The 24,549-nt window shown below is 45.4% G+C and overlaps 1 protein-coding gene and 1 long non-coding RNA gene across 2 annotated transcripts in view; both read right to left on the reverse strand.

Annotated features, from left to right (window-relative positions):
• LOC110490224 (ras association domain-containing protein 3) overlaps positions 1-20,108 on the reverse strand; it is a 56,052-nt gene extending 35,944 nt beyond the window's left edge. The window contains exons 1-2 of the mRNA XM_021563494.3: positions 19,445-20,108; positions 6,427-6,551 (exon numbers count right to left, since the gene is read on the reverse strand). Of these exons, the coding sequence (XP_021419169.3) occupies positions 6,427-6,551; positions 19,445-19,934 (615 nt within the window). The 5' untranslated portion in view covers positions 19,935-20,108. The remainder of the gene's footprint in view (positions 1-6,426; positions 6,552-19,444) is intronic.
• A 205-nt stretch (positions 20,109-20,313) lies between these two features.
• On the reverse strand, positions 20,314-22,086 carry LOC110490225 (uncharacterized). Its single transcript, XR_016486737.1, has 2 exons — positions 21,579-22,086; positions 20,314-21,434 (listed from the first exon to the last, which is right to left on the reverse strand). It is a non-coding gene; the product is annotated as an uncharacterized LOC110490225 (long non-coding RNA).
• Between the last annotated feature and the right edge of the window lie 2,463 nt (positions 22,087-24,549).

Consider the following 24,549-nt stretch of genomic DNA (forward strand, 5'->3'; position numbering starts at 1 on the left):
AGGATATGCAGAGAAGAACGGGAGAAACTCCCCAAAATACAGGTGTGCTAAGCTTGTAGCGTCACACCCAAGAAGACTCGAGAATGTAATCGCTGCCAAAGTTGCTTCAACAAAGTACTGAGTAAAGGGACTGAATACTAATGTAAATGTGATATTTCAGTTTAGTTTTAATAAATGTGCAAACATTTCTAAAATACTGTTTTTTGCTCTGTCGTTGTGGGGTATCGTGTGTAGATTGTTGAGGAAAGTTTTTTTTCCAATCGATTTTAGAATAAGGCTGTAACGTAACAAAATGTGGAAAAAGTCAAGATGTCTGAATTCTTTCTGAATGCACTGTATATGGAGTACACCCTGGCCCATTCTATGTGGATCAACTTTAAACCCCTGTGGCCATATATGAGGTTAGATTACACCACAATAGTAGTGGATACCTGTCCCTACCCATTTGACTGAGCCAAGTAAAGCCTGAGTGACTCAGCTTGGACTCCTCCTGTGTTTCTCCTGAGGCTCTGAGTGTACTGGAGTGAGTGTGTGTGAGTGTGCATGTTGTAATATATCTGCTGCCTCTCTTCCTCTGAGGCACAGTAAGTCACACAACTCTGACAGCCAAGACGCTCCACTCACTCATGAGCAAACACCATAGGAATGCTTGGATACGGATACTCTGCTTCTGTAATATAATCCCACCTTTGCTACGATAGTTACCCAATTTTCACAACTTTATTAACAACATCAACAAAAAGGTTCTGAGTTACGTGCAGGCTACTGTATCTCATTTAACTGTTTTATGAGCTACACAAACCACCCTCCATTTTGCGCTTCAAATGGTAAAGAACCTGGCACGCAACATTGACCCCGGAGAGATCAAAGGGGACTATTCTACTGGGTAACACATTTACTCTTTGGGGAGTTGAGCTGCCGCCCATCATTCTACACTCTTTGTTGCCAAAACAGAGCCAGGTCAACACTATTCACTTCACCACACTCTCTCTGGTTTTCTCAAATCAAGTTGAATCTCAAGTCTTTCAACGTTTATTTTGAACATGTTTCTATACCCCTTTCACCTGAACCTTTATCAGTGATGAATGTGTGCCATTTACAGTGGAAGCTTATCGGAGCGGAGCAGAGGCGGAGGCCGAGATGATGTGGGTAGATACCGTTCAAGACAGCATCGTGAACGTAAACACACACACACACACACAATTCATACCACACCATAGGCTACCCTACGATCAGCCATTAGGCACAGATCTAAGTTCAGCTCCCTCACCCTAAATGAGGAAACACAAAACATAGCCTGAATAAATGTATAGGGGCAACTTTATCCGACTCATAACCGCAGACAACACAGGAACAGCTGCTGCTCACAGGTATAATAGTATAGGCAGGTCAGGACTTGCTTAAAGAGTGACAATAGACCTGCTCTCTCCCCACCTTATGTCCCATATACAGTAACTAACTGTGGCTCCTTTGTCTGGCCCTTAGATGGACACAGGGCTTAGAATTATCAGGGCCCCACTCTGTCCGTACATTAAGTGGGAAGCACAGACACTACCTACAGACAAGGGGGGGGAAGCACAGACACTACCTACAGACAAGGAGGGGGAAGCACAAACACTACCTACAGACAAGGAGGGGGAAGCACAAACACTACCTACAGACAAGGAGGGGGAAGCACAAACACTACCTACAGACAAGGAGGGGGAAGCACAAACACTACCTACAGACAAGGAGGGGGAAGCACACACACTACCTACAGACAAGGAGGGGGAAGCACAGACACTACCTACAGACAAGGAGGGGGAAGCACAGACACTACCTACAGACAAGGAGGGGGAAGCACAAACACTACCTACAGACAATGAGGGGGAAGCACAGAGACGCTACTGTTAAAACACACAGCCACTACAGGCAACATAAAACATCAGGTGAGATTGTCCCCTCGTCCCACTTGGATTAGACGCAGGCTCTGATTAGCTGTTGGCTCTGTCAACAACATGGCTCTCTCTCTCTCCTCCCTCAGGTAACAACACAGTGACTCACTGATTTCACTACAGACCGGCAGGAAAGAGGGGAGACGATGGGAGACAGGGGAAAGGAGGTGCAGATAAGAAACAATAATGAATCATGTATTTACAGGCTGACCTGGAAGTCATCGGGCTGTGATGTTGATGGGATTTTGATGGGACTGTGATTGTGGCACAGAGGCCCCTCTGTCTTGTGGTTCGACATAAGGTTTTATTTTATTGACATGGCTTCTTAGGGCTGTGAATGATAGGGGAACTACGCTGGAACCGTAAGGGACTGGGAAGACCACTGAACATTGACTAGTAGTGATAGCCATTCTAGCTAAATAGAGTACACTGGATCGAGGGAGTCTTCTGGGACTCTACAGACAGTCATGTCCTCTATGTCTGCTGATAGTGTCACGACTTCCACCGAAGGTGGCTCCCCTGCCTGTTCGGGCGGCGCTCGGCAGTCGTCGTCGGTCTCCTAGCTGCCACCGATCCCCTTTTCCTTTTCTGTTTGTTATGTCTTATTGGTTGCACCTGTTTCTTGTTTGAGTTTTGGTTCAGGACTATTTAAGCCTGTTAGGCCCGCCTGCTTTTGTGCGGGCTTGTTTTCTGTTAGTCGAGGTTTGTTGCAGGGAACACAACATGTCTGTTTGTGCCCAGTTTTGGGTTGGACACTTTTGATTATCGCCTGTTGTTTTGGGCGTTTATTTTGGTTACCGCAATAAAGTTCGGGTTTCCCCCATTATCCTCTGCTCTCTGAGCTTGACTCCGCCCCCACCACTCCTGGCTGTGTGACAGATGGGAAACGCTGTCTGTCAGAGGTAGCTGGGGTATGGGGAAAGCCTGGGGATTTCTAGTGGTTTTAAGTTGTTATCGTACATCTTTATCTGCCCAGTTTGACACAGAGAGGGAACATTAAGACAGCCGGAACACCTTGTCTGTAAAACAGTAAAACGCTGAACCAATCTGGGCTGAACTCTGACCCCGCTCTTTCACAACAACCATGTAACAAAAAAAAACTGACTTTCCGACATCAACATCTAGAGTAAATCAAGACCGGGTGTGACCTGGTTACCCAAACTGGTTAACTGTGTTTCACAACATCCCTGCAGTTGAGGTTAGGTTACTAATCGTATAGAACAGAGCTGTTACGCAATACATGATTTAGTGGATTTTGTTCCATGTTCTGGGTTGGAGAACGGTTTTGGAGAACCAGGCACTCTACCAGGCATTCTGCTGAGCGGTTGGGTTCTGTTGCCGGAGGAGTGTGGGCCGTTCTATTTTAGAACTAGAGCCGTGCGAATGTGGCAGAGCAGCCTGTTAGTGATTAACATAGCGAAAGTGAAAAACAGAGTCGTAACAGAGTTCAGGGTTATTTCCACTCAACATGATATTATATAACATTTGGGGTCACCAAGGAAACGGTTGGCAATTTCTGTTGGCTGCACAGTGTGCTGTTGAGGAATCTTCATTCAGCATGAGGTCTAAAGCTTTGTTCGATCCATGCAGAGCTTTTTCCTGCCCTCTTGTATATACTTACAGTATCCTTTCCCTTTGGCCCATAGCTTAGTAATCAGTAGGTCTTCAGATCAGAGTTTATGTTTTTAAGAGGAGTGATAAGATAAGGAAACCCTGCTAAGAAAAGGAAGAAAAACGGACAAAAGCAGGTAGGACAGCACACCTATGGCATGACGCAAGCAACCCTATAGGACGTACTACATTACCCCGCGCACGATGAGGAGGAGAAGAGGGAAGGGAATGAGGGAGACTCCCTTTAGTCTGAGATCTCAGAGAGGTGTAGAGTCCCTGGTCATTCCCCCACAGATAAAGAGGTCTGTGAAGGTTTGTGAAGAATGCACAATATTAACAGAGGTGACATCTCAAAGGTCAAACGTTAAAGATCAATAACTTATGCAGGTGTTCCTAATCTAACATTTGGGGTTAACGAGCAGCAATGAAGCCCAGAGGGAATACATCAACATTCTTGTCCTCCTAACGACTGTTTTCCCCCAGGTCCCTGTGTTTGACTTTCCCATCGTTCAGGAACAGGAAGTGGCCCTATTATTTACTGCCTGTCTGGCTAGATAGCCTATCAGAAGGCATGGCTCAGCCTATAAGAGTGCAGTAATGGACATGGGCATATAGAGTGCAGAGGTCACTCCCAGCACTGTGCGTGGTCAGTCTCTCAGAAAGCACATCCCCTCAGTCAGAACAACTTTCTCTACAGCTCAACATACTACACATGAACTAACTACATCACACATTAACTAATTACACATTAACTAACTCAGTACAAATTATGTACCCAGCTGTCTTCGTGCATCATTTTTTGTGAGTTCATGTTTGAGTTAGTGAGATCTTGCAGTGTATCGAACTCCAGTTAGCTCTGACAGAGATGTAGACTGCATGTGAATCATGTCTCTATGGTGAAAAATGTACAGTGACACTGACCTGCCATTTCCAAGAATTGTGTTTCAGGCCCAGTGACAGAGTTAGCCCATGACAGGGCAAGAGCTCTGGGTCAGACTCTGTATTACTCTGTTATAGTCAACTCAGTGACAAACTCCAGACCGGAACAACCACTGCTTAATGCAATCACTGATCTATCCGATCAGCTAATCACTTTGCGCTCCTGCACGTCATGACTGAGTGCTGTCCCAGAGCTTGTCTCACTCAGAGGGTGTGTTACAGAGTGTGTAGGATTCCACCACGTTGAATTGACCCCTAGTTATAAATGTCAACATGTGTTGGCTGGCAGCCATATTGAGTCAGTGTCATTCCTTCACTCCTGTGAACTTCATCAGCTAACCAGCTGTCTGTGATTCATCTGCTAGTGGAGGGAGGGAGGGAGGGAGGGAGGGAGGGAGGGAGGGAGGGACGGACAGCCAGCCAGCCAGCCAGCCAGCCAGCCAGCCACTCGGTGTTAATCATGATAGTTACTGAGTAATATTGTAGAGGCCCTCTCTATTCCTAGTTTATTGCAGACTCTTCTAAACTGGGATAAGGAGCTCATTGTCTTCCTGTGTCTGTGTCCTCTGGGTATAACAGAGGCTGAGAAGATCCATCTATCCACTCTCTGATTCCATTTCCTTCACCGAGACAGATAGTAAATAAACTGTATCATGGCTTCATATCATTATCTGAGTCCATTCCAGGAGAGTTTCAACCACAGACCACAGAGCAGAGTTGGACAGAGATAGAGCTACAATCTGCTGGGAGGTTCAGAGTGCTTTATATAAGGATAGTAAAGGATCATCTGAACATATGAGTCTAGTTCTGGTTCTGGGCAGTCACATGGGGGAGTTTGGTCAAAACCCAACAATATCTCCCGCTGTCTGACTCAGCCGCACACACACACACAGAGACACACGCACAGAGACACACACACAGAGACACACTCAGCCACAGATTAACACAGAAACATAAACACAACACTGTGAAACAACAACATGACAGAGATCTGCATGTCTCAGCAGCACTGTTCAGCACTGGTCCCAGGTTTCTGCTGAGCTAACATCTCAACACTAAACTGTTTCACTGCAGTATTGAAGCCAGACTGTTTTGACAGAGTTGAAGATCCCTGACAATTGCATTATTTAAATAAATAAAAAATGTACATGCTAAATATGATCCACAGAGGTGTGTAATGCCCTCACTCATTCCATCCATCCATCCATACCATCACAACGCAAGAGTAGTATTTGTGTGTGTGTGTGTGCATGCCTGCGTTCGTGAAGTTGACCAAGGCTCAGGGATTTAGGGACAGGGCCTCCACACACACACACCTTTCGATTCCCCTGGGACCACAGAGGACAGAAATGTGTGTGAGGCCACCCAACACAACCACTCGTTATATATGGCAGCCGACTCATGTTGCTGTTGGGCGGGCTACAGGGCCAGGTCGTTTTGAATGCACACACACAAACAAACAATGACTCCAGGGCTATTAGATGGACAATGACATGGACTGCTGGTTTCAAAGCATTGGCACCACCTAGTTAATCCCAAACACACACCCTTCTGTATAATATCATCAGAGTATTCAGAGCCAAGCTATCTACCCCCCCCCCAAAAAAAAGACCTAAAAGCAACACATCCCCCAAACACTCACTCACTCCCGCCAAGAGATCTATGGACAAGAGATACAGTATAGAGACAGAGAGAGCGTCATCTGGTGGTACATTAGTGAACTACGTCTCAGTCCCTCACTGTAATCACGGGCAGGGTGAATACTCATTCCATGCACTCTAACGCCCCCTTGTGGTGAAATACACTAAATACAGTGCTAATGTGACCATCACAGAATACAATATCAGCACATCTCAAGGAACAAAGTGTTGACCCTTTAATTAGACCACACACACACACACACACACACACACAGGGAGTGAGAGAGAAGGCGGGTACTTACAGTGGGCTGTGTCTCGTCGTTGAGGTGGTCCTGGCTGAGGGGGGTGTCAACGGTACCAGGACCACCGGGGTGACAGTCCAACGACACTCGTTCTCGACACTCTGGGTGACAAGTATACTTACACCCTGAAGTAGGAAGAGAGGAGCTTGTTAAACAATTGCAAAGACCTGACCTTGCAGACTCATAGTGTCTGTATTCTCTCTCGACGTGTGTCAACAGAGCGGTCCAACGCTGCTGCCGACAGTGTTTAACACGGCACCAAATACCCTCATTTCATACTCCTAGTTATTCTTACACCTCTTGAAGACTCTTGCCACTTCCTTGCCAGGAGGATTTAAAGTATTGTATCTGTGTGGACTCAATAGCAGCGTGATCATTAACAGAGACCCGTGTATTCACCCAGGTCACAGGTACTATGTTAAATACGCAGCCAACCCCTAACGAGTCTCATCCACAACAAAATAACTAACGTATAACCCAGCCGCTAACATCTTTAGTCTAGAACGCAACCCCAAATGGCTACGCAAATATTCCCTGGGATCCCAGGCTCGGGTCTCCAGCAACAGCAATAACCAGGTGAGGCTGTGTTGTGTCTGGAGAGAGGACAGGAAGGAAATGAGGTTGTCCACAGTATGCAAACACTTCATACCGACCCCATTCACAGTCACCATTCAACTTTCAGCTCAGTCAACTATTCGCAGTCACCATTCAACTATCAACATTCAGCTCAAGTCAAGTGAAACAAGGCTACTATTCTAACTATTCCAAGTGCAACCAAAATGTAAACACGATACAATGCTTTGGAATGGCGAAGAGCAAGAGGAGCATGTTCCGCTGACAGTCAATCGGATCGGTCTGACAGGCCGGGGAAAAGTCTAGTGACACAGAAACTTCCTGCCGTGCACACTGCAACAATAAAGGTTGAAGGAATCTCTAATATGTGCTCTCTTTCTTCCTCTTTCTCCTCTCGTTCTCTGCGCCGGGCCTGGCCAGCATCCAGCAGCCCACGTAGAAATAATTCGGCGTGGAGGGGAGACAGGGAGAGACGGCCAACAACACAGAACACGTTGCACATCACCGTGACAGTCCCTCTGCAGTGTACAGAACATCCAGCAAGCCCTCACTGTTAGCACCTGGTGTACAGGAACAGCGTGGTGTGTGTGTGTGTTCCGTGTGTCTCACTTACCCGAGGTCCTCCGCTTCACCTGCCGGCTGAGCTTCACCGACAGTTTACAGATGGCTGCTCCCATCCCCGACCAGCACACCATCTCCCTCCTGCCTCGCACACTCTTCTCTCTGAAGCTCTCCCTCACTGCTCTGTCTGATAACCAATACTCCTTGACCACTTCCTACACTGTACCACCACTGGCCAGTAGCAACAGGCCCAGCTTCGACGCACTCACTCTCTTACACACAGGCACAACAAGCATCAGGAACAATAGCCTGTGTTGACTGGGATACCCCTACCTCCCTCGCCAGCCCAGACCTACACAGAGACTAATTTGCCTAGCAGCTACCACTCTCTCGCTCTTTCTCTCTCTCACAAACACTCATTCTCTGTCTCCCACTCTCTCTGTATGGTAGTGCTGAGTGGGTGATTTGCCTGTCAAATGGAGGCTCAGTGGGTCACAGTGATGGACACACAGACAGTAGAAGAGAAGAGCGGGGGAGAGGTGGAAGGAGAGAGAGAGAGTGTGTGAGTCTGAGCGTGCGTGCGTGAGAGAGTGTGTGGGCAAGGGATGCCCCTCACTGAGCTCACTCACCAGCACACAAAGCGGGTGGTCAACTCGTCTGCTAGGCTTCCTGCCCTAACGCTCTCTAACTTAGAGGGGATTTTTTCTCACCCCAGTGAGGAGAAATAAATACGCTTCCATGTCTTACACAACCGCAAAATACAGACATCTGATGATTTTTATTGTCTGTCTGATGAGTCAAGCACTTTCCCCCCCCCTGGGAGTCTCCTGGGCCTGTGGGGAGTGCTGCCTGCGTGTGTGTGTGCGTGCGTGTGTGTGTGTGTAGTATAGCTGTGCTGATGCTTTGATAATAGCACTTCCTGTAATCAGCCAGACAAAACCAATTGATCAGACTTAATCAGTGGAGCTGAGAGGAGAACAGAGCGCAACTCAGCATCTTTCCTCACTCACTCACTCACTCACTCCATTCACTCACTCCATTCACTCACTCACTCCCTCCCTCACAGAACAACAACACACTCCACAAACAGATGCATACCAACACCACTCGCCCCTGAGCCTAGCCAGTGTCAGCTGTGTGTAGTATATAGAGCTGGCTGTCTAACCATGTCTCTGTGTGTAGTATATAGAGCTGGCTGTCTAACCATGTGTCTGTGTGTAGTATATAGAGCTGGCTGTCTCAGTGAGCAAAGTCTTGCTATTGAGAAAGGTCGCCGTAGGCAGACATGGCTCTAAAGAGAAGACAGGCTATGTGCACACTGCCCATAAAATGAGGTGGAAACTGATCTGCAATTCCTAACCTCCTTACAAACGTATGACCATATTAGAGACACATATTGACCTCAGATTACAGACCTACAAAGAATTAGAAAATAAGTCAAATTTTGATAAACTCCCATATCTATTGGGTGAAATACCACAGTGTGCAATGAAATCAAATCAAATTGTATTAGTCACCGTGAAATGCTTACTTACAAGCCCCTAACTAACAATGCAGTTTAAAAAAAGTATGGATAAGAAATAAAAGTAACAAGTAATTAAAAAGCAGCAGTAAAATAACAATAGCAAGACTATATACAGGGGGCACCGGTTAGTTTAGGTAATATGTACATGTAGGTAGAGTTATTAAAAAGTTATGCATAGATGACAACAGAGAGTGGCAGTGGTGTGGAGAGAGGGGGAGGGCAATGCAAATAGTCTGGGTAGCAATTTGACTAGATGTTCAGGAGTCTTATGGCTTGGGGGTAGAAGCTGTTTAGAAGCCTCTTGGACCTAGACCTGGCGCTCCGGTACAGCTTGGAGTCTTTGACAATTTTTAGGGCCTTCCTCTGTGTCACGTTCTGACCTTAGTTCTTTTGTTATGTCTTTGTTTTAAGTATGGTCAGGGCGTGAGTTGGGTGGGTTGTCTATGTTCTTTTTTCTATGTTTTGGGATTTCTGTGTTTGGCCTGGTATGGTTCTCAATCAGAGGCAGCTGTCAATCATTGTCCCTGATTGAGAACCATACTTAGGTAGCCTGGTTTCACTTTTGAGTCGTGGGTGATTGTTTCCTGTTGGATGTTTGTTTCACATTTCAGGACTGTTTCGGTTTTCGATTGTATCAGTCACTTTGTTATTTTGGATTCTTTAGTGTTCAGTTTTAATAAACTAAAATGGACACTTACCACGCTGTACATTGGTCCGATCTCTCCTATTCCTCCTCAGAAGAGGAAGAGGAAAGCCCTTACAGAATCACCCACCACCAAAGGACCAAGCAGCGTGATAACGGGCAGCAGCAGCAGCAGCGATCTCCAGACTCCTGGACATGAGAGGAGATCTTGGATGACAAGGGACCCTGGGCACAGCTGGGAGAATATCGCCGCCCCAAGGCAGAGCTGGAGGCAGCGAAAGCCAAGAGGTGGTGGAATGAGGAAGCAGCACGCCAGCGCGGTTGGAAGCCCGAAAGGCAGCCCCAAAAATGTCTTGGGGGGGCACACGGGGAGTGTGGCTAAGTCAGGTAGGAGACCTGAGCCAACTCCCCTTGCTTACTGTGGAGAGAGGTGGACCGGGCAGGCACCGTGTTATGCCGTGAGGCGCACGGTGTCCCCGGTGCGCAGGCATAGCCCGGTGCGTTACATAGCAGCGCCTCGTATCGGCCGGACTAGAGTGGGCATCAAGCCAGGTGCCATGAAGCCGGTTCAGCGCATCTGGTCTCCAGTGCGTCTCCTCATGGCCGGGGTACATGGCACCAGCCCTACGCATGGTGTCCCTGGTTCGCCAGCACAGCCCAGTGCGGTCTATTCCACCTCGCCGCACTGGCCTTGCTACGCAGAGTATCCAGCCAGGTAGGGTTGTGCAGGCTTGGTGCTCGAGACCTCCAGTGCGCCTCCGCGGTCTGGTCTATCCGGTGCCTACTCCACGTACTAGCCCTCCGGTGGCAGCCCCCTGCACCAGGCTGTCTCTCTGTCTCCTCCCTACAGGTGCTCCCGCCAGCTCAGCGCTTATCAGAGTCTCTCTCCTGTCCAGCGCTGCCAGAGTCTCTCTCCTGTCCAGCGCTGCCAGAGTCTCCCATCTGTCCTGAGCTGCCAGAGTCTCCCGTCTGTCCTGATCTGCCAGAGTCTCCCGTCTGTCCTGAGCTGCCAGAGTCTCCCGTCTGTCCTGAGCTGCCAGAGTCTCCCGTCTGTCCTGAGCTGCCAGAGTCTCCCGTCTGTCCTGAGCTGCCAGAGTCTCCCGTCTGTCCTGAGCTGCCAGAGTCTCCCGTCTGTCCTGAGCTGCCAGAGTCTCCCGTCTGTCCTGAGCTGCCAGAGTCTCCCGTCTGTCCTGAGCTGCCAGAGTCTCCCGTCTGTCCTGAGCTGCCAGAGTCTCCCTCCTGTCCTGAGCTGCCAGAGTCTCCCTCCTGTCCTGAGCTGCCAGAGCCGCCGGTCAGTCAGTAGCTGCCAGGAAGTCCAGGATCCAGTTGCAGAGGGAGGTTTTTAGTCGCAGGGTCCTTAGCTTATTGATGAGCTTGGAGGGCACTATGGTGTTGAATGCTGAGCTGTAGCCAATGAATAGTCTCACATAGGTGTTCCTTTTGTACAGGTGGGAAAGGGCAGTGTGGAGTGCAATAGAGATTGCATCATCTGTGGATCTTTTGGGGTGGTATGCAAATTGGAGTGGGTCTAGGGTTTCTGGGATAATGGTGTTGATGTGAGCCATGACCAGCCTTTCAAAGCACTTCATGGCTACAGACATGAGTCTACGGGTTGGTAGTCATTTAGGCAGGTTACTTTAGTGTTCTTGGGCACAGGCACTATGGTGGTCTGCTTAAAACATGTTGGTACTACAGACTCGGACAGGGAGAGGTTGAAAATGTCAGTGAAGACACTTGCCAGTTGTTCAGTGTATGCTCCCCGTACACTTCCTGGTAATACATCTAGCCCTGCGGCATTGTGAATTTTCCATCTAGCCCTGCCACATCCGACGAGCGTCAGAGCCGGTGTAGTACGATTCGATCTTAGTCCTGTATTGATGCTTTGCCTGTTTGATGGTTCATCGGAGGGCATAGTGGGATTTCTTATAAGCATCCAGCTTAGAGTCCCACTCCTCGAAGGCGGCAGCTCTAGCCTTTAGCTCAGTGCGGATGTTGCCTGTAATCCATGGCTTCTGGTTGGGGTATGTACGTACGGTCAACTGTGGGGGCGATGTCATCGATGCACTTATTGAGTAAACCAATATTCGATGTGGTGTACTTCTCAATGCCATCGGAGGAATCCCGGAACATATTACAGTCTGTGCTTGCAAAACAGTCCTGTAGTTTAGCATCTGCTTCATCTGACCACTTTTTTATTGATCTAGTCACTGGTGCTTCCTGCTTACATTTTGTGCTTGAAAGCAGGAATCAGGAGGATAGAATTATGGTCAGATTTGCCAAATGGAGGGCGAGGGAGAGCTTTGCACGCGTCTCTGTGTGTGGAGTAAAGGTGGTCCAGAGTTTTTTTTTCCCCTCTGGTTGCACATTTAACATGCTGATAGAAATTTGGTAAAACGGATTTAAGTTTCCCTGCATTAAAGTCCCCGGCTACTAGCATCAAGCTTTGTGACCTGTTGCCACAAGAAAAGGGCAACCAGTGAAGAACAAACACCATTGTAAATATGACCCATATTTATGTTTATTTAATTTTCCCTATTGTACTTTTTGGATATGTACTTTTTTTGTATACGACATTTGAAATGTCTCCATTATTTTGGAACTTGTGCGAGTGTAACATTTACTGGTCACTTTTTATTATTTATTTCACTTTTGTTTATCCATTTCACTTGCTTTGGCAATGTAAACATACATTTCCCATGCCAATAAAGCCCCTTGAATTGAATTGAAAGAGAGAGAGAGAGAGAGAGATCGTTTTCTAATCCTGTAATCAAAGCTGAGCGAAGCCTCATGTTTCAGTAGGTACAATAGCTTTATCTGGGCTATGGGCCGGCGCGATCCATTTACTAAAGCAGTTGGTATGACACCAAGGCTCTGGATGCAGCAACACAATACCTGTCATAGGACAACACTGTTTAGTACTGGACTGTAATAGGAGTAGAATGGTCTGAGGCTGGAGAACTGTGGATGTGTGTGGCTTGTCCAGACAGGTGGTGTGTTGTATTTGTTCCTGCGCTGTCTCTAGACAATAGAAAATACATCTCCTTTTTGAAGCGGCATTGTGTCTTCTTAACTTCATTCTACATTCCACATTCTACATTCCACATTCTACATTCCACATTCTACATTTGGAGACTTCAATTCTAAAATCCATGTCTCTCATTCCTAACCGGCTCCACTCAGGCCCCCACTTACAACATGCTGCCCTAAAACACACTGCCAGGACAGCAGGTGGTCTCAGACCGTGCTGACTGTCAGTGGAAGAGACGGAAGGGTTGTCATTCCACTGTGGTAGTGTTGTTTTCCTCAGTAAACAGTAATCTGTTTCCCATAGAACCAGCTACGGGACTAAACCCATTCACTCAGCACTTATGAGCCTTTTCAACACATGGCTGCTAAACACCTAATTGAAATGCACACACACTTAATTACGGAACGCGCATATCTTTCCATCTCTCTTCCACTCTCCCTCTCTTTCGGTCTCTCTGCAGAGTCTGTCTGTCTGTCTGTCTGTTTGCCTGCCTTCCACACCAAGTGTTTGTGCTGAGTCTCGCATGTTTCATGGCAGGTCAGCGATGACATTGAGTGGTCTGTCTGTGGACACAACACTGCATCTGTGGCTGGTCTCTACAGAACATGAACACTGAAGGACCTGAACTGTAGGGCCCTAAACAGTGTGTACAGTGCAGGAACAGTATGTACAGTGCATACACTTGTATTATCTCTCAGGTCATGGCCTCTTAGTGACACCAAACCCTCTGTCTGCCTTACCACCATGCTCTGGGTTTGGCTAAACACAGGCCCACATACACACACTCACATATACAAATGTACATACACACACGCACACACACTCACTTACCAGAGTTCCTCCAAAGCAGGCTTAGTTCCAGGCGTCCCGAGCGGCGGATCACTTTGGGAACACGGAAGAAGAAACCAGATAATCTCCTCAGAGTCCTCCCAAATCCTTTAGCCATCCCCATGTCTGGCCTGGGCTAGTCCCTCCCCTTACTGTAGCCCCCCATTCACCCCCATGTGAGTGTGCATTACTATCCTCGTGGTTACCTGAAATCCCCAGAAGGACAGTAAAACATAAAGTGTGTGTGGTCATTGTGATGGGTCATTAACCTGTCACAGTGTCTTCTGGAGCCACACTGTCACTGCGCCTGCACAAACAGCAGCTGGGCGCTAGAGAAAACATGCGCTCAGGCAGGCAGGCAGGCAGGCAGACAGACAGACAGGCAGGCAGGCAGGCATGCGCAAGTACACACACACAGCCATAGGTGGAGAATGAAAGCTGATCTTTTCATGGGCATTTACAACAAGTTATTTCTTCACCCAAGAGCAAAACAGGTCTTTAACATTCCCCCGTGGTGATTGAATGGTCATGTTAATCCACCTTCTCCTCCGTGTCTAATCTGACTCCACCAACTTCTCACCTCTCCATGTAAAAGAATTTGGCACAGGCCCACAGGCCGAGCTGACCATTTGGGCCAAACGGTTCTGGCCAGCTAAGTGTGAATGACAGGGATAAACACCGCCCCAATAGAACCATGGATGATACAATTCTGTTCATTGACTACAGCTCAGCCTTCAACACCATAGTACCCTCCAAGCCTGGGGCCCTGACTCTGAACCCCGCCCTGTGCAACTGGGTCCTGGACTTCCTGACGCCCCCCCCCCCCCCCCCCCCCCCCCCCAAAAAAAAATGACGAGACAGCCTACAGGGAGGAGGTGAGGGCCTGGTGGAGTGGTGCCAGGAAAATAATCTCTCCCTCAATGTCAACAAAATGAAGGAGCCGATCGTGGACTTCAGGAGACAGCAGAGGGAGCACACTCCCATCCACATCTACGGAGCCACAGTGGAGAAGGTGGAAAGCTTCAAGTTCCTCGGCGTACACATCACTGACAACCTGAAATGGTCCACCCACACAGACAGTTTGGTGTAGGCGCAATAGCGCTTCTTCAACCTCAGGAGGCTGAAGAAATTTGGCTTGGCTCCTAAGACCCTAACAGGCATTTACAGGTGGGCCATTGAGTGCATCCTGTCAGTCTGTATCAACGTCTGTATCAACTGCACCCGGTGTCACAGGGAGGCCAAGAAGATCGTCGAGGACACCCGAGCCACACTATCATCCAGAAGGCGAGGTCAGTAAAGGTGCATCAAAGCTGGGACCGAGAGACTGAAAAACAGCTTCTATCTCAAGGCTATCAGACTGTTAAATAGCCATCACTAGACGGCCTCCAACCAGTACCCTGCCCTGAACTTAGTCACTGTCACTAGCCAGCTACCACCTGGTTACTCAACCCTGCACCTTATAGGCCCTATGTATATAGACATGGAACACGAGTCACTTTTAAAATGTTTACATACTGTTTTACCCATTTCATACACTGTATTCTAGTCAGGTCCATTCTACTCAACTATTGCTGTACATATACTATTGTATCCTACGTATTCCTCAGATAGAGTACATATTTTATTTGCGTACTGTCCATAATGTCTATACATCCCATCACATACATACAGTGCCTTCGGAAAGTATTCAGACCCCTTGACTTTTTCCACATTTTGTTAGGTTACAGCCTTATTCTAAGCTGTATTAAATCGTTTGTTTCCTTCAATCTACACATAATAGCCAATAATGACAAAGCAAACAGGTTTATAGAAATGTTGGATAATATATCAAAAATGAAGAAAAAAAAATCACATTTACATAAGTATTCAGACTCTTTACTCAGTACTTTGTTGAAGCACTTTTGGCAGCTATTACAGCATCAAGTCTTCTTGGGTATGACGCTACAAGCTTGGTACACCTGTATTTTTGGAGTTTCTCCCATTGTCCCACAGCCTGGTGGTGTGTTGGGTCATTGTCCTGTAGAAAAACAAATGATAGTCCCACTAAGCGCAAACCAGATGGGATGGCGTATTGCTGCAGAATGATGTTGTAGCCATGCTGGTTATGTGTGCCTTGAATTCTAAATAAATCACATACAGTGTCGCCAGCAATGCACCCCACACCATCACACCTCCATGCTTCATGTGGGAACCACACAAGTGGAGATCATCCGTTCACTGTCTCACAAAGACAGCTGTTGGAACCAAAAATCTCAAAATCAGACCAAAGGACAAATTTCCACCAATTTAAAGTCCATTGCTCATGTATGTTTCTTGGCCCAAGCAAGTCTCTTCTTATTGGTGTCCTTTGGTAGTGGTTTCTTTGTAGTAATTTCTTTGTAGCAGTCTCCTCTGAACAATTGATGTTGAGATGTGTTACTGTTACTTGAACTCTGTGAAGCATTTATTTGGGCTGCAATGTCTGAGGCTGGTAACTCTAATGAACTTATCCTCTGCAGCAGAGGTAACTCTGGGTCTTCCATTCCTGTGGCAGTCCTCATGAGAGCCAGTTTCATCATAGTGCTTGATGGTTTATGCAACTGCACTTGAAGAAACTTTCCAAGTTCTTGACATTTTCGCATTGACTGACCTTCATGTGTTAAAGTAAAGATGGACTGTCATTTCTCTTTGCTTATTTGAGATGTTCTTGGCATAATATGGACTTGGTCTATCTTCTGTATACCACCCTTACCTTGTCACAACACAACTGATTGGCTCAAACGGATTAAGAAGGAAAGACAATCCACAAATTAACTTTTAACAAGGCACACCAGTTTATTGAAATGCATTCCAGGTGACTACCTAATGAAGCTGGTTGAGAGAATGCCAAAAGTATGCAAAGCTGTCAATGCAGAGCGTGGCTACTTTGAAGAATCTCAAATATATTTAAATTTGTTTAAAACTATTATGGGTTACTACATGACTCCATGTGTTATTTCATAGTTTTTATGTCTTCACTATTATTCTACAATGTAGAACATAATAAAGAAAACCCTTGAATGAGTAGGTGTGTCCAAACTGGTACTGTACACACACACACACACACACACACACACACACATACAGTGCATTCAGAAAGTATTCAGACCCCTTCACTTACCGTGGGGATGTTTCATCGTGCTGTGGGGATATTTTTCAGCAGCAGGGACTGGGAGTCAGGATTGAGGGAAATATTTATGGAGCAAAGTACAGAGAGATCTACTGCAGAGTGCTCAGGACCTCCGACTGGGGCGAAGGTTCACCTTCCAACAGGACAAAGACCCTATGCACACAGCCAAGGCAATGCAGAAGTGGCTTCGGGACAAGTCTCTGAAAGTCATTGAGTGGCCCAGCCAGAGCCCGGACTTGAACCCGATCGAACATCTCTGGAGAGACCAGAAAATATGTGCAGCGACGCTCCCCATCCAACCTGACAGAGTTTGAGAGGATCAGCAGACAAGAATGAGAGAAACTCCCCAAATACAGGTGTGAAGCTTGTAGCGTCATACCCAAGAAGACTCAAGGCTGTAATCGCTGCCAAAGTTGCTTCAACAAAGTACTGAGTAATGGGTCTGAATACTTACGGAAATGTAATATTTCCATATTTTTTATCAATGTTCAAAAAAATCTAAAACCTGTTTTATCTTTGTCATTATGGGTTATTGTGATGTCATTATGGGTTATTGTGATGTCATTGTGGGTTATTGTGTGTATATTGATGAGGGAAAAACTATTTAATACATTTTAGAATAAGGCATTACAAAATGTGGGAAAAAGATAGGGGTTCTGTATACTGTCCGAATGACCTGTATATATAGGACATTGCTCGTCCTAAAATGTTTATTTCTTCATTCCATTCTTTTACTTTTAGATTTGTGTGTATTGTTAGATATTACTGCACTGTTGGAGCTAGGAAGTCAAGCATTTCGCTACACCCGCAATAACATCTGCTAAATATGTGTAACATGACCAATAAAATTGCCTTTGATCTTATGTGATAATTGAATAGCTCCTCCCCCCCGACACAGAACCCCACAGGGAGGGAGTCAACTAAGTGCGAGAGCAGAAAACTTCACAACACCATTAAACATTCACTAAGTGGTCAGAACATACTGCTGGTTATTTTTCCCTCCCACACCGGATAACCTGCTGCAACCTGAGTCCAGTCTCACTGTGGAGCTGAGGTGGACACAGTAGACAGCTATGAAAGTCACCTTTGTCCTTACAGCCCGATGTCACATTTGGGTTAACAGAAGGAATTCAGCTAGTTAGCCAAGGATAAAAGACTTCTAGAACTGCTACATAGGGCAGGGGACAGCAACGCAGAACCTGTGAGGGTTAGAGTTCTAATGGCCAAGTAAGGGTTCTAAAGACCAGGTTAGGGATCTACTGGCCAAGGTAAGGTTCTAATCATGATTGGGTTATTACCCATTCTATGCCAGATGTGTAGAGGAGTAAATATTTGACAGCATATGCATTTACCCACTCGGTGTCCAGTTAAGACACAACTGGACATTTGACCATCATATTGCACAAGCCCACAACTTAATGTAACATAGGCCAACAGCAGAGGCCTGTAAGCAACTGCATCAGACCACTGCAGAATGACATGACAATGTGGAGAGGTGCTTTAAAACCATCAACCTGCAAGCAATGCTTTTACCCGTGTGATGGTCCACTGGGCACAGACGTCAGTTCAAGGTCTAGTTTTGCTTTCCATTTGGTTGAGTTGTCAACTAATGTGAATTCAGCGTGAAATCAACAACAAAATGTCACCATGTCCTCGGATTTAGGTTAAAAGAAATGCCCTTAAGTTGGTGACTTCTTGCAAATCCAATCTGTTTCCCACATTGATTCAACGTCATCACATAGATTTTAGTGGTTGAAATGACGTGGAAACAACGTTGATCCAACCAGTTGTTGCCCAGTGGGGAGTAATGCAGCAATGATAGGAGTAACAACAAGAATATATTGTATCAATCGACAGTAAACAGGTTCCTATGACATTAGCTTGAGGGGGTGAGTGAGTGACTATCAGTGGAAGAATGCAGAGAGAGCTGAGTCGAGAGGAAAGCATCTGTATGAACGTACAGGAATGGTTGCGTTTTCCCTTCAAACCAGTTTATCAGCATGGTGAGTGTGAGTGTGAGTGTGTGTGTGTGTGTGTGTATAGAGCCTGGCCCTGTGTAGGAGTAGTCTGTATGTAGCCATGCCTTTCTGAACATGTACAGCCTACAGAAACTATTCCCACCCTTTGACTTTTCCCATGGTTGTCTAGCAATGATCAAAAATCAATTTGACAAAGCTTGAATATTTTTCTTTAAGAATAATGGGCAAATGTTGCACAATCAATGTGTGGAAAGCTCTTAAGACTGAAACCAGAAAACACACAGCTTTAATCACTGCCAAAGGTGCTTTTACAAAGTATTGACTCAGGGGTGTGAATAGTTATGTATTTGAGATATTTCTGTATTTCATTTGGAATACATTTGCAAAAATGTCTAAACAAGTTTCTACTTTGTCATTACGGGGTATTGTGGGTAGATGGGTGATTTAAAAAAAAAAAACATTTAGAATTCTGGCTTAACACAAAAAAATGTGGAATAAGCCAAGAGGTATGCATACTTCCTGAAAGCACTGTATGTGTTTATATACCGATTGTATAAAGCCTGTAAGAAAGTCTAGATTCATTATGCAGTTTCTCCAGTTAAGTCATTATATTGATAAGCTGTATGTCATGAGGCTATCTGTTAACCAGTATGTTGTCTGCTGTAGTAGATGATATTGGAGTTGAGACGGTCTAACTATCTCACCTGAAACATCACACAGTAGTAGAACTCACCTGAACACATCAGGGAGAAGCGGGGGATGTACTCCCAGCACACATCGCACCATGCGCCTGAAAGACCTAGGTAGAAAGTGTGTCCCTCCCCCCTCGCCCGGGGGTTTCTCTCACTTAGGGAGAATATGGTCCTCACATCCGGGGGCTTGAAACCCCTTTTCCTACTGCCGCGGCCAGGGCAGGCGTTCTCGGCGGGGTTCATCACCTTCACCGGGCCCGGTCTGCTCTCCGGCTCCGGTCTTCTCTCTACAAGGTTTGGTAACGAGCCTGCTCTTCTCTCGCTCCAGACTGCCTCGATGCCCTCCAGACTGCGACTTGGAGGAGAGATATGCCTCCGGACGGCTCTGACTTCATTGACTTTCGAATGGTGCACCCTGGGCGGGTTGAACAATTCCCCTCGACTATAGTCCACCGTCTTCGTCCTCTGTGTCAGTGCTGATTTATTAACGAAATCCAGAGCCATCGGTGAGTACTTCCTACTTTGGTGCATCGTGTTACATTACCACGCACTCTCTCGAGCACACAAGCGACAGCAATGCGGAGTATTGGGCGTTTGACAGGTGAGATACAGAACAAGGTGTTTACCTGCATGTTGAAATCCACATTATGTGAATAGATGACACTGCGTCCTCTCTGGCCTGTTTGTGTGTCTTCCTGTTGTCTTGTAAGCAGGTTGAGCAGGTGCAGGACATGGGGTTGGGTTCATTTCAGTACAGACCCCAAGAAATCCCCCCTCCCTCCATGAGTGACATACCTGTACACAATACCTGTACAGGTATGCTGTGCATGATGATCTTGAGATTGCATTTCAGTATAATTACCATGTTGGTCATAAATCATTTCACACAATGCTAGGAGTCTTTAAAGTATTTTTTTTTATTTAACTAGGCAATTTGTTTAATTGTTCTTATTAAACAAGGTAGATATTCCAATGCATAGGTTCAGCACACAGTATTACTGTTTGACCATATACCATATAGCACTTCCATACAGTATACGTAGGCTACAGTAGCTGCCCAAGTCTTTGGTCCAGTCATGATTTAACCATATAGTGGTTCCATTTCTGGATCAACTGAAGACGTCCTGGAGGTCTGCAATGTTGACATCTTTGGTAATGTTGCTTTATGTAAACAGTATTTGGATCTGACAGTATAGCCTTTTCAAGAATCAAGTAACCCTGTTTATTGTAGCAAACAGGGGCAGGCAAAGACAGGTCAAGGCAGGAAGGGGTCAAAAATCAAGGGTTAGGCAACGGTACAGGACGGCAGGCAGACTCAGGGTCAGGCAGGGTTCAGTAATCCAGAGGTGGAGCAAAGGTGCAGGCAGGGTCAGGCATCGGTCAAAACCAGGAGGGACTAGCAAAGCAAGGCTTGGAAACAGTAGGCGTTGACAGGAAAACCGTTGGTAAGCTTGAACAAACAAGACAAACTGGTACAAGTAAATACAAGTAAATGTTTCATTCAACAGATTTGTCTATTTTTTTACATTCCTATAGTCCCAATTAAAATATTTTAACAAAAACACCTGAATACTTTACTTTCATATACATTCTTATATCATATACATTTATAATTCATAAGATGGAATGGGGCTTGAGATGAACAGTTTCCCTCATATCATATGGCTCTGGAAGACAGTCATCTATATTTCTATGTACATGTTTCTTTGTGCAAAAGCTATGTTTAATTGGGCATGCAATAATAGAAATACATTACCCTGAGTTGAAACTTCTCTAGGGGTTAGGGCTAGGGTTAGAGAGCTAGATCCCAATTATCCACCCTTTCCCGTCATAGATTTAACAATGGTGGAAACTCCCTTTAGCCAATAATTACACCAATCAAATTCTGATCCATGACAGAAAATGCACAAGTGCATACTTTGGGAAAAGAGTGGATAACCGGGAAGAAGACAATGGGGGTATAGAATGGGGGAAAATCCCTCTGGCTCAGTCGACTTCCTCCTCATCATCATCATTCACAAAAGCTTCCTCCTGTTGAGAGAGAAATTAAAACTATTGATCGTTGCTCGACATCTCACAAAATAGCATTGATATTTTTGTCGGCTGTAGATCATTGATAGGATCAAGGAGGTGGAACTCCAGTACTATAAGCAATATACATCTGTTTGTACGTACATATCCACCCTGCTGTCTGGCCCAGGAAGAGAAGTGATCCTGCAGGTATTTGGCTCCGAAGCCCAGCACCCGGCTCATAGGGAGGCTGTCCACCGCTTACAGGCGACTGACTGGTCACCTGGTGGAGCAGAGAAGGCTGAGACTTTTGACACAAAATGGCTGCTTTACACCAATGGGTATACATGCTTGTGGTACTCCAATTGGTGATTTAGCCACATACAATGTAAAGCACTTACAGGGAGTTTCCAAGACTCAGATTAAGCGTATTCCTGGAGTAAAAAACACTTTCAATTGGGATTCTTGCTTTTTAGTCCAGGACTCGGTTTAAATATATGTCTGGGAAACTGCCCATTAGTGTTTAAAAATGGGCTGAAAACATTCTGATGTAACTGTCATGATTACCTATCAAGTCATGGCGATTTGGGCCTTGGGTGACCCATGAGTGCTGGTAGAGATGGTCCTCTCATAGAAGCCAAACAGCTGAGGACAGTGAGGCGTCCTTCAGGACCTGACAGGATAAAGGACAGTAAAGTTTACACCCCATCCCAACAAGTATTTTCTGGGTGAATGACTGTGTGATGAAAAATGAATGCACCACCATCTCTTCCATGTTTCTCTTTGTTGAGGGGAGGACGGTGCAACAACCACTATAAACATGCCACCACTAAAACCCAAGCTGTGTTTCGAATACACATACTAAATACTACATACTTAATGCGTAAATACTAAATGCTATATATGAGTATATACTATAGTTCGTTTTAGTATACTGTAAATTAACAGTATCCTTTCAGTTGAGGACATTAGCTATTCGCCTGTTTACGGGAAGTTGATGCTGTTGCTATGCAACCTCTTGCTAGCTTGTTAGCATAACAAATGACTAGTTAGACATTTTACAACTTCGGATGGGTTCTTAAATTCAATCTGGAGTGCCAGCGTAGGCTCGTAAATTCAGAGCGTTTCACTCTCGGAGTGCACACTGGACGCTAGGGACAAGGAGTAGGGTTGATTTGAGCGTTCTGACCTTACAACGGCAATCAAGCTAACGTTGGCTAGCTACTTCCAGAAACAAATGAGACCACTGACCATTTTACTCACCCTAGCACAGCTGGTTAGGCAGTTGTCATGTTATCCAGAGCATTGGTGACTAAATGTGCTGCTGGCAACAATTTAATAACGCTTTTTTTTGCCGAGGTTTACTGACACCGGCCATATTCAACCGGTGTTGAGCGTTCGTAAATTCATTATTCTGCACTCTGCTCTGAGGTATAACATTACTCAGGCGAAATCGGAGTAGATAGCCAGAGCGAATTTACAAAAGCACCCGAATATCCATTGAGAACGCAAAACGACTATAACATTTAGCTGAACAAAGAATGACGGGAATAATCAAGTCAATAAACCTATGACACGGGTAGTTGGATAGCCTATAGTTAATATACTGGCAAGTTTGATGTATAAGTAGCCAACTAGCATACCGGTACATGCTGTAATGATAAGGACAGCGTAGCTAACAAATTGTCAGCCAACATAACGTGTAAGGTAACTTATTTGAAAAGTAATTACTGTATTACATTGCTCAACATTTTCTTAAAATTTGTCATAATTATGTGTACTTCGGCTGCATATTTTGCGCCATGTTCTTCAAATCTGAAAACACTGAGCCACGCCCATTTCCGGAACAATTGCATTATGGGCCTTAAAGTACGTAAACAGTGTCCTCGATGTGTATACTTCATATTTTGGCAAATTTAGTACAACATCCGGGAACTATATCCATACTATGACCAATAAGCATACTATTTTCTCAATTAACGCCACAAATAGCACAGTTGGTGCGGTTAGTATAGCCTAGTGGTAAGAGCGTTGGCCTTGTAACAGAAAGGTTGCATAGAAGAGGGGTTAGGGGTAAATACATTTTTAAAAACCCAAAGATGAGTTCAGGGTCATATTCGTAAAAAATAAAGACGTAAAATAAAAACGAGTGATCCTTATTAGATAAGTTCAGGTAGTCCCTCCCATTTTCAGTCCCTTTTCTTCCATTTTGGTGCCTAATGAATACAACCCAGGTATGGCGGCTGAGTCGGCCTTATACCTTCCTCCTTGTCAGTCTCCAGGTCCCCAGGATTGAAGCTCCATCCTCGTCCAGCTCATCTCCCCAATGAACCCAAAACACACACACAGCTTGGCATTGCTGTTCGCCATCTCCCTAAACAAAAATAAACAAACAAACCACAGCAGGAAGTGAGTGTATAGCTGCAGCGTCCTCCATTGCACAAGTGACAATATTGACGTATAAGTTCTCCTATGCAATTTAAAAACAGTTTATAAACGTTTTACTTTCCTATATCGAGCTAAGATATATATATCGACTTTGAAACATTACATATAGTATTTTCATATTTTAGTATACGTTTTTCATATAAATGCGAAATTCCCGTTAGGAAGATTTCTCACAAACACAACCATATCTCTGAAATATTATCAATGTCCACTAACAGGAGCGTACTGGGAAACTGGACAGTAGAACTTTCACGATGACAAAGTTTTAACAAACTTTAAGTTATTAAATCGGCACTTACTTATTTATCAAATAAAAAGCTAGGCCTACTTACGTGTACTACGCCTGCGCCAGTTGGCGAAGTTTTAAATTATATATTTGCGGTGAATGAGCGAGTGTTCTTCTGATTCTTAAAACTCTAGTTCTGCCTGCTGTATGTCGGACTGACTCCAAGTGTCTTCCGTAAACATCAGAGCAGTGTTTTAATGTGGTCGAAATTGAAACCAAATTGGTCTGTTGGAATGACAGAGTTTTTTTTAACTACATGCGAGAAACTCCAAATAGGTACACATCAACCCAGTGATAACAGCTAGTCAGCTTATTTAGAAAAACAAAGCAATTATACTTCTATTTAATCTATTCTTCTAAATTGATAGTTATTCAGATATTAGGACACAATTGTACAATCTG

This window comes from Oncorhynchus mykiss, chromosome 15 (genome assembly GCF_057628025.1).
Source record: "Oncorhynchus mykiss isolate SJ-2025 chromosome 15, ASM5762802v1, whole genome shotgun sequence".
Classification (NCBI taxonomy): Eukaryota; Metazoa; Chordata; class Actinopteri; order Salmoniformes; family Salmonidae; genus Oncorhynchus; species Oncorhynchus mykiss.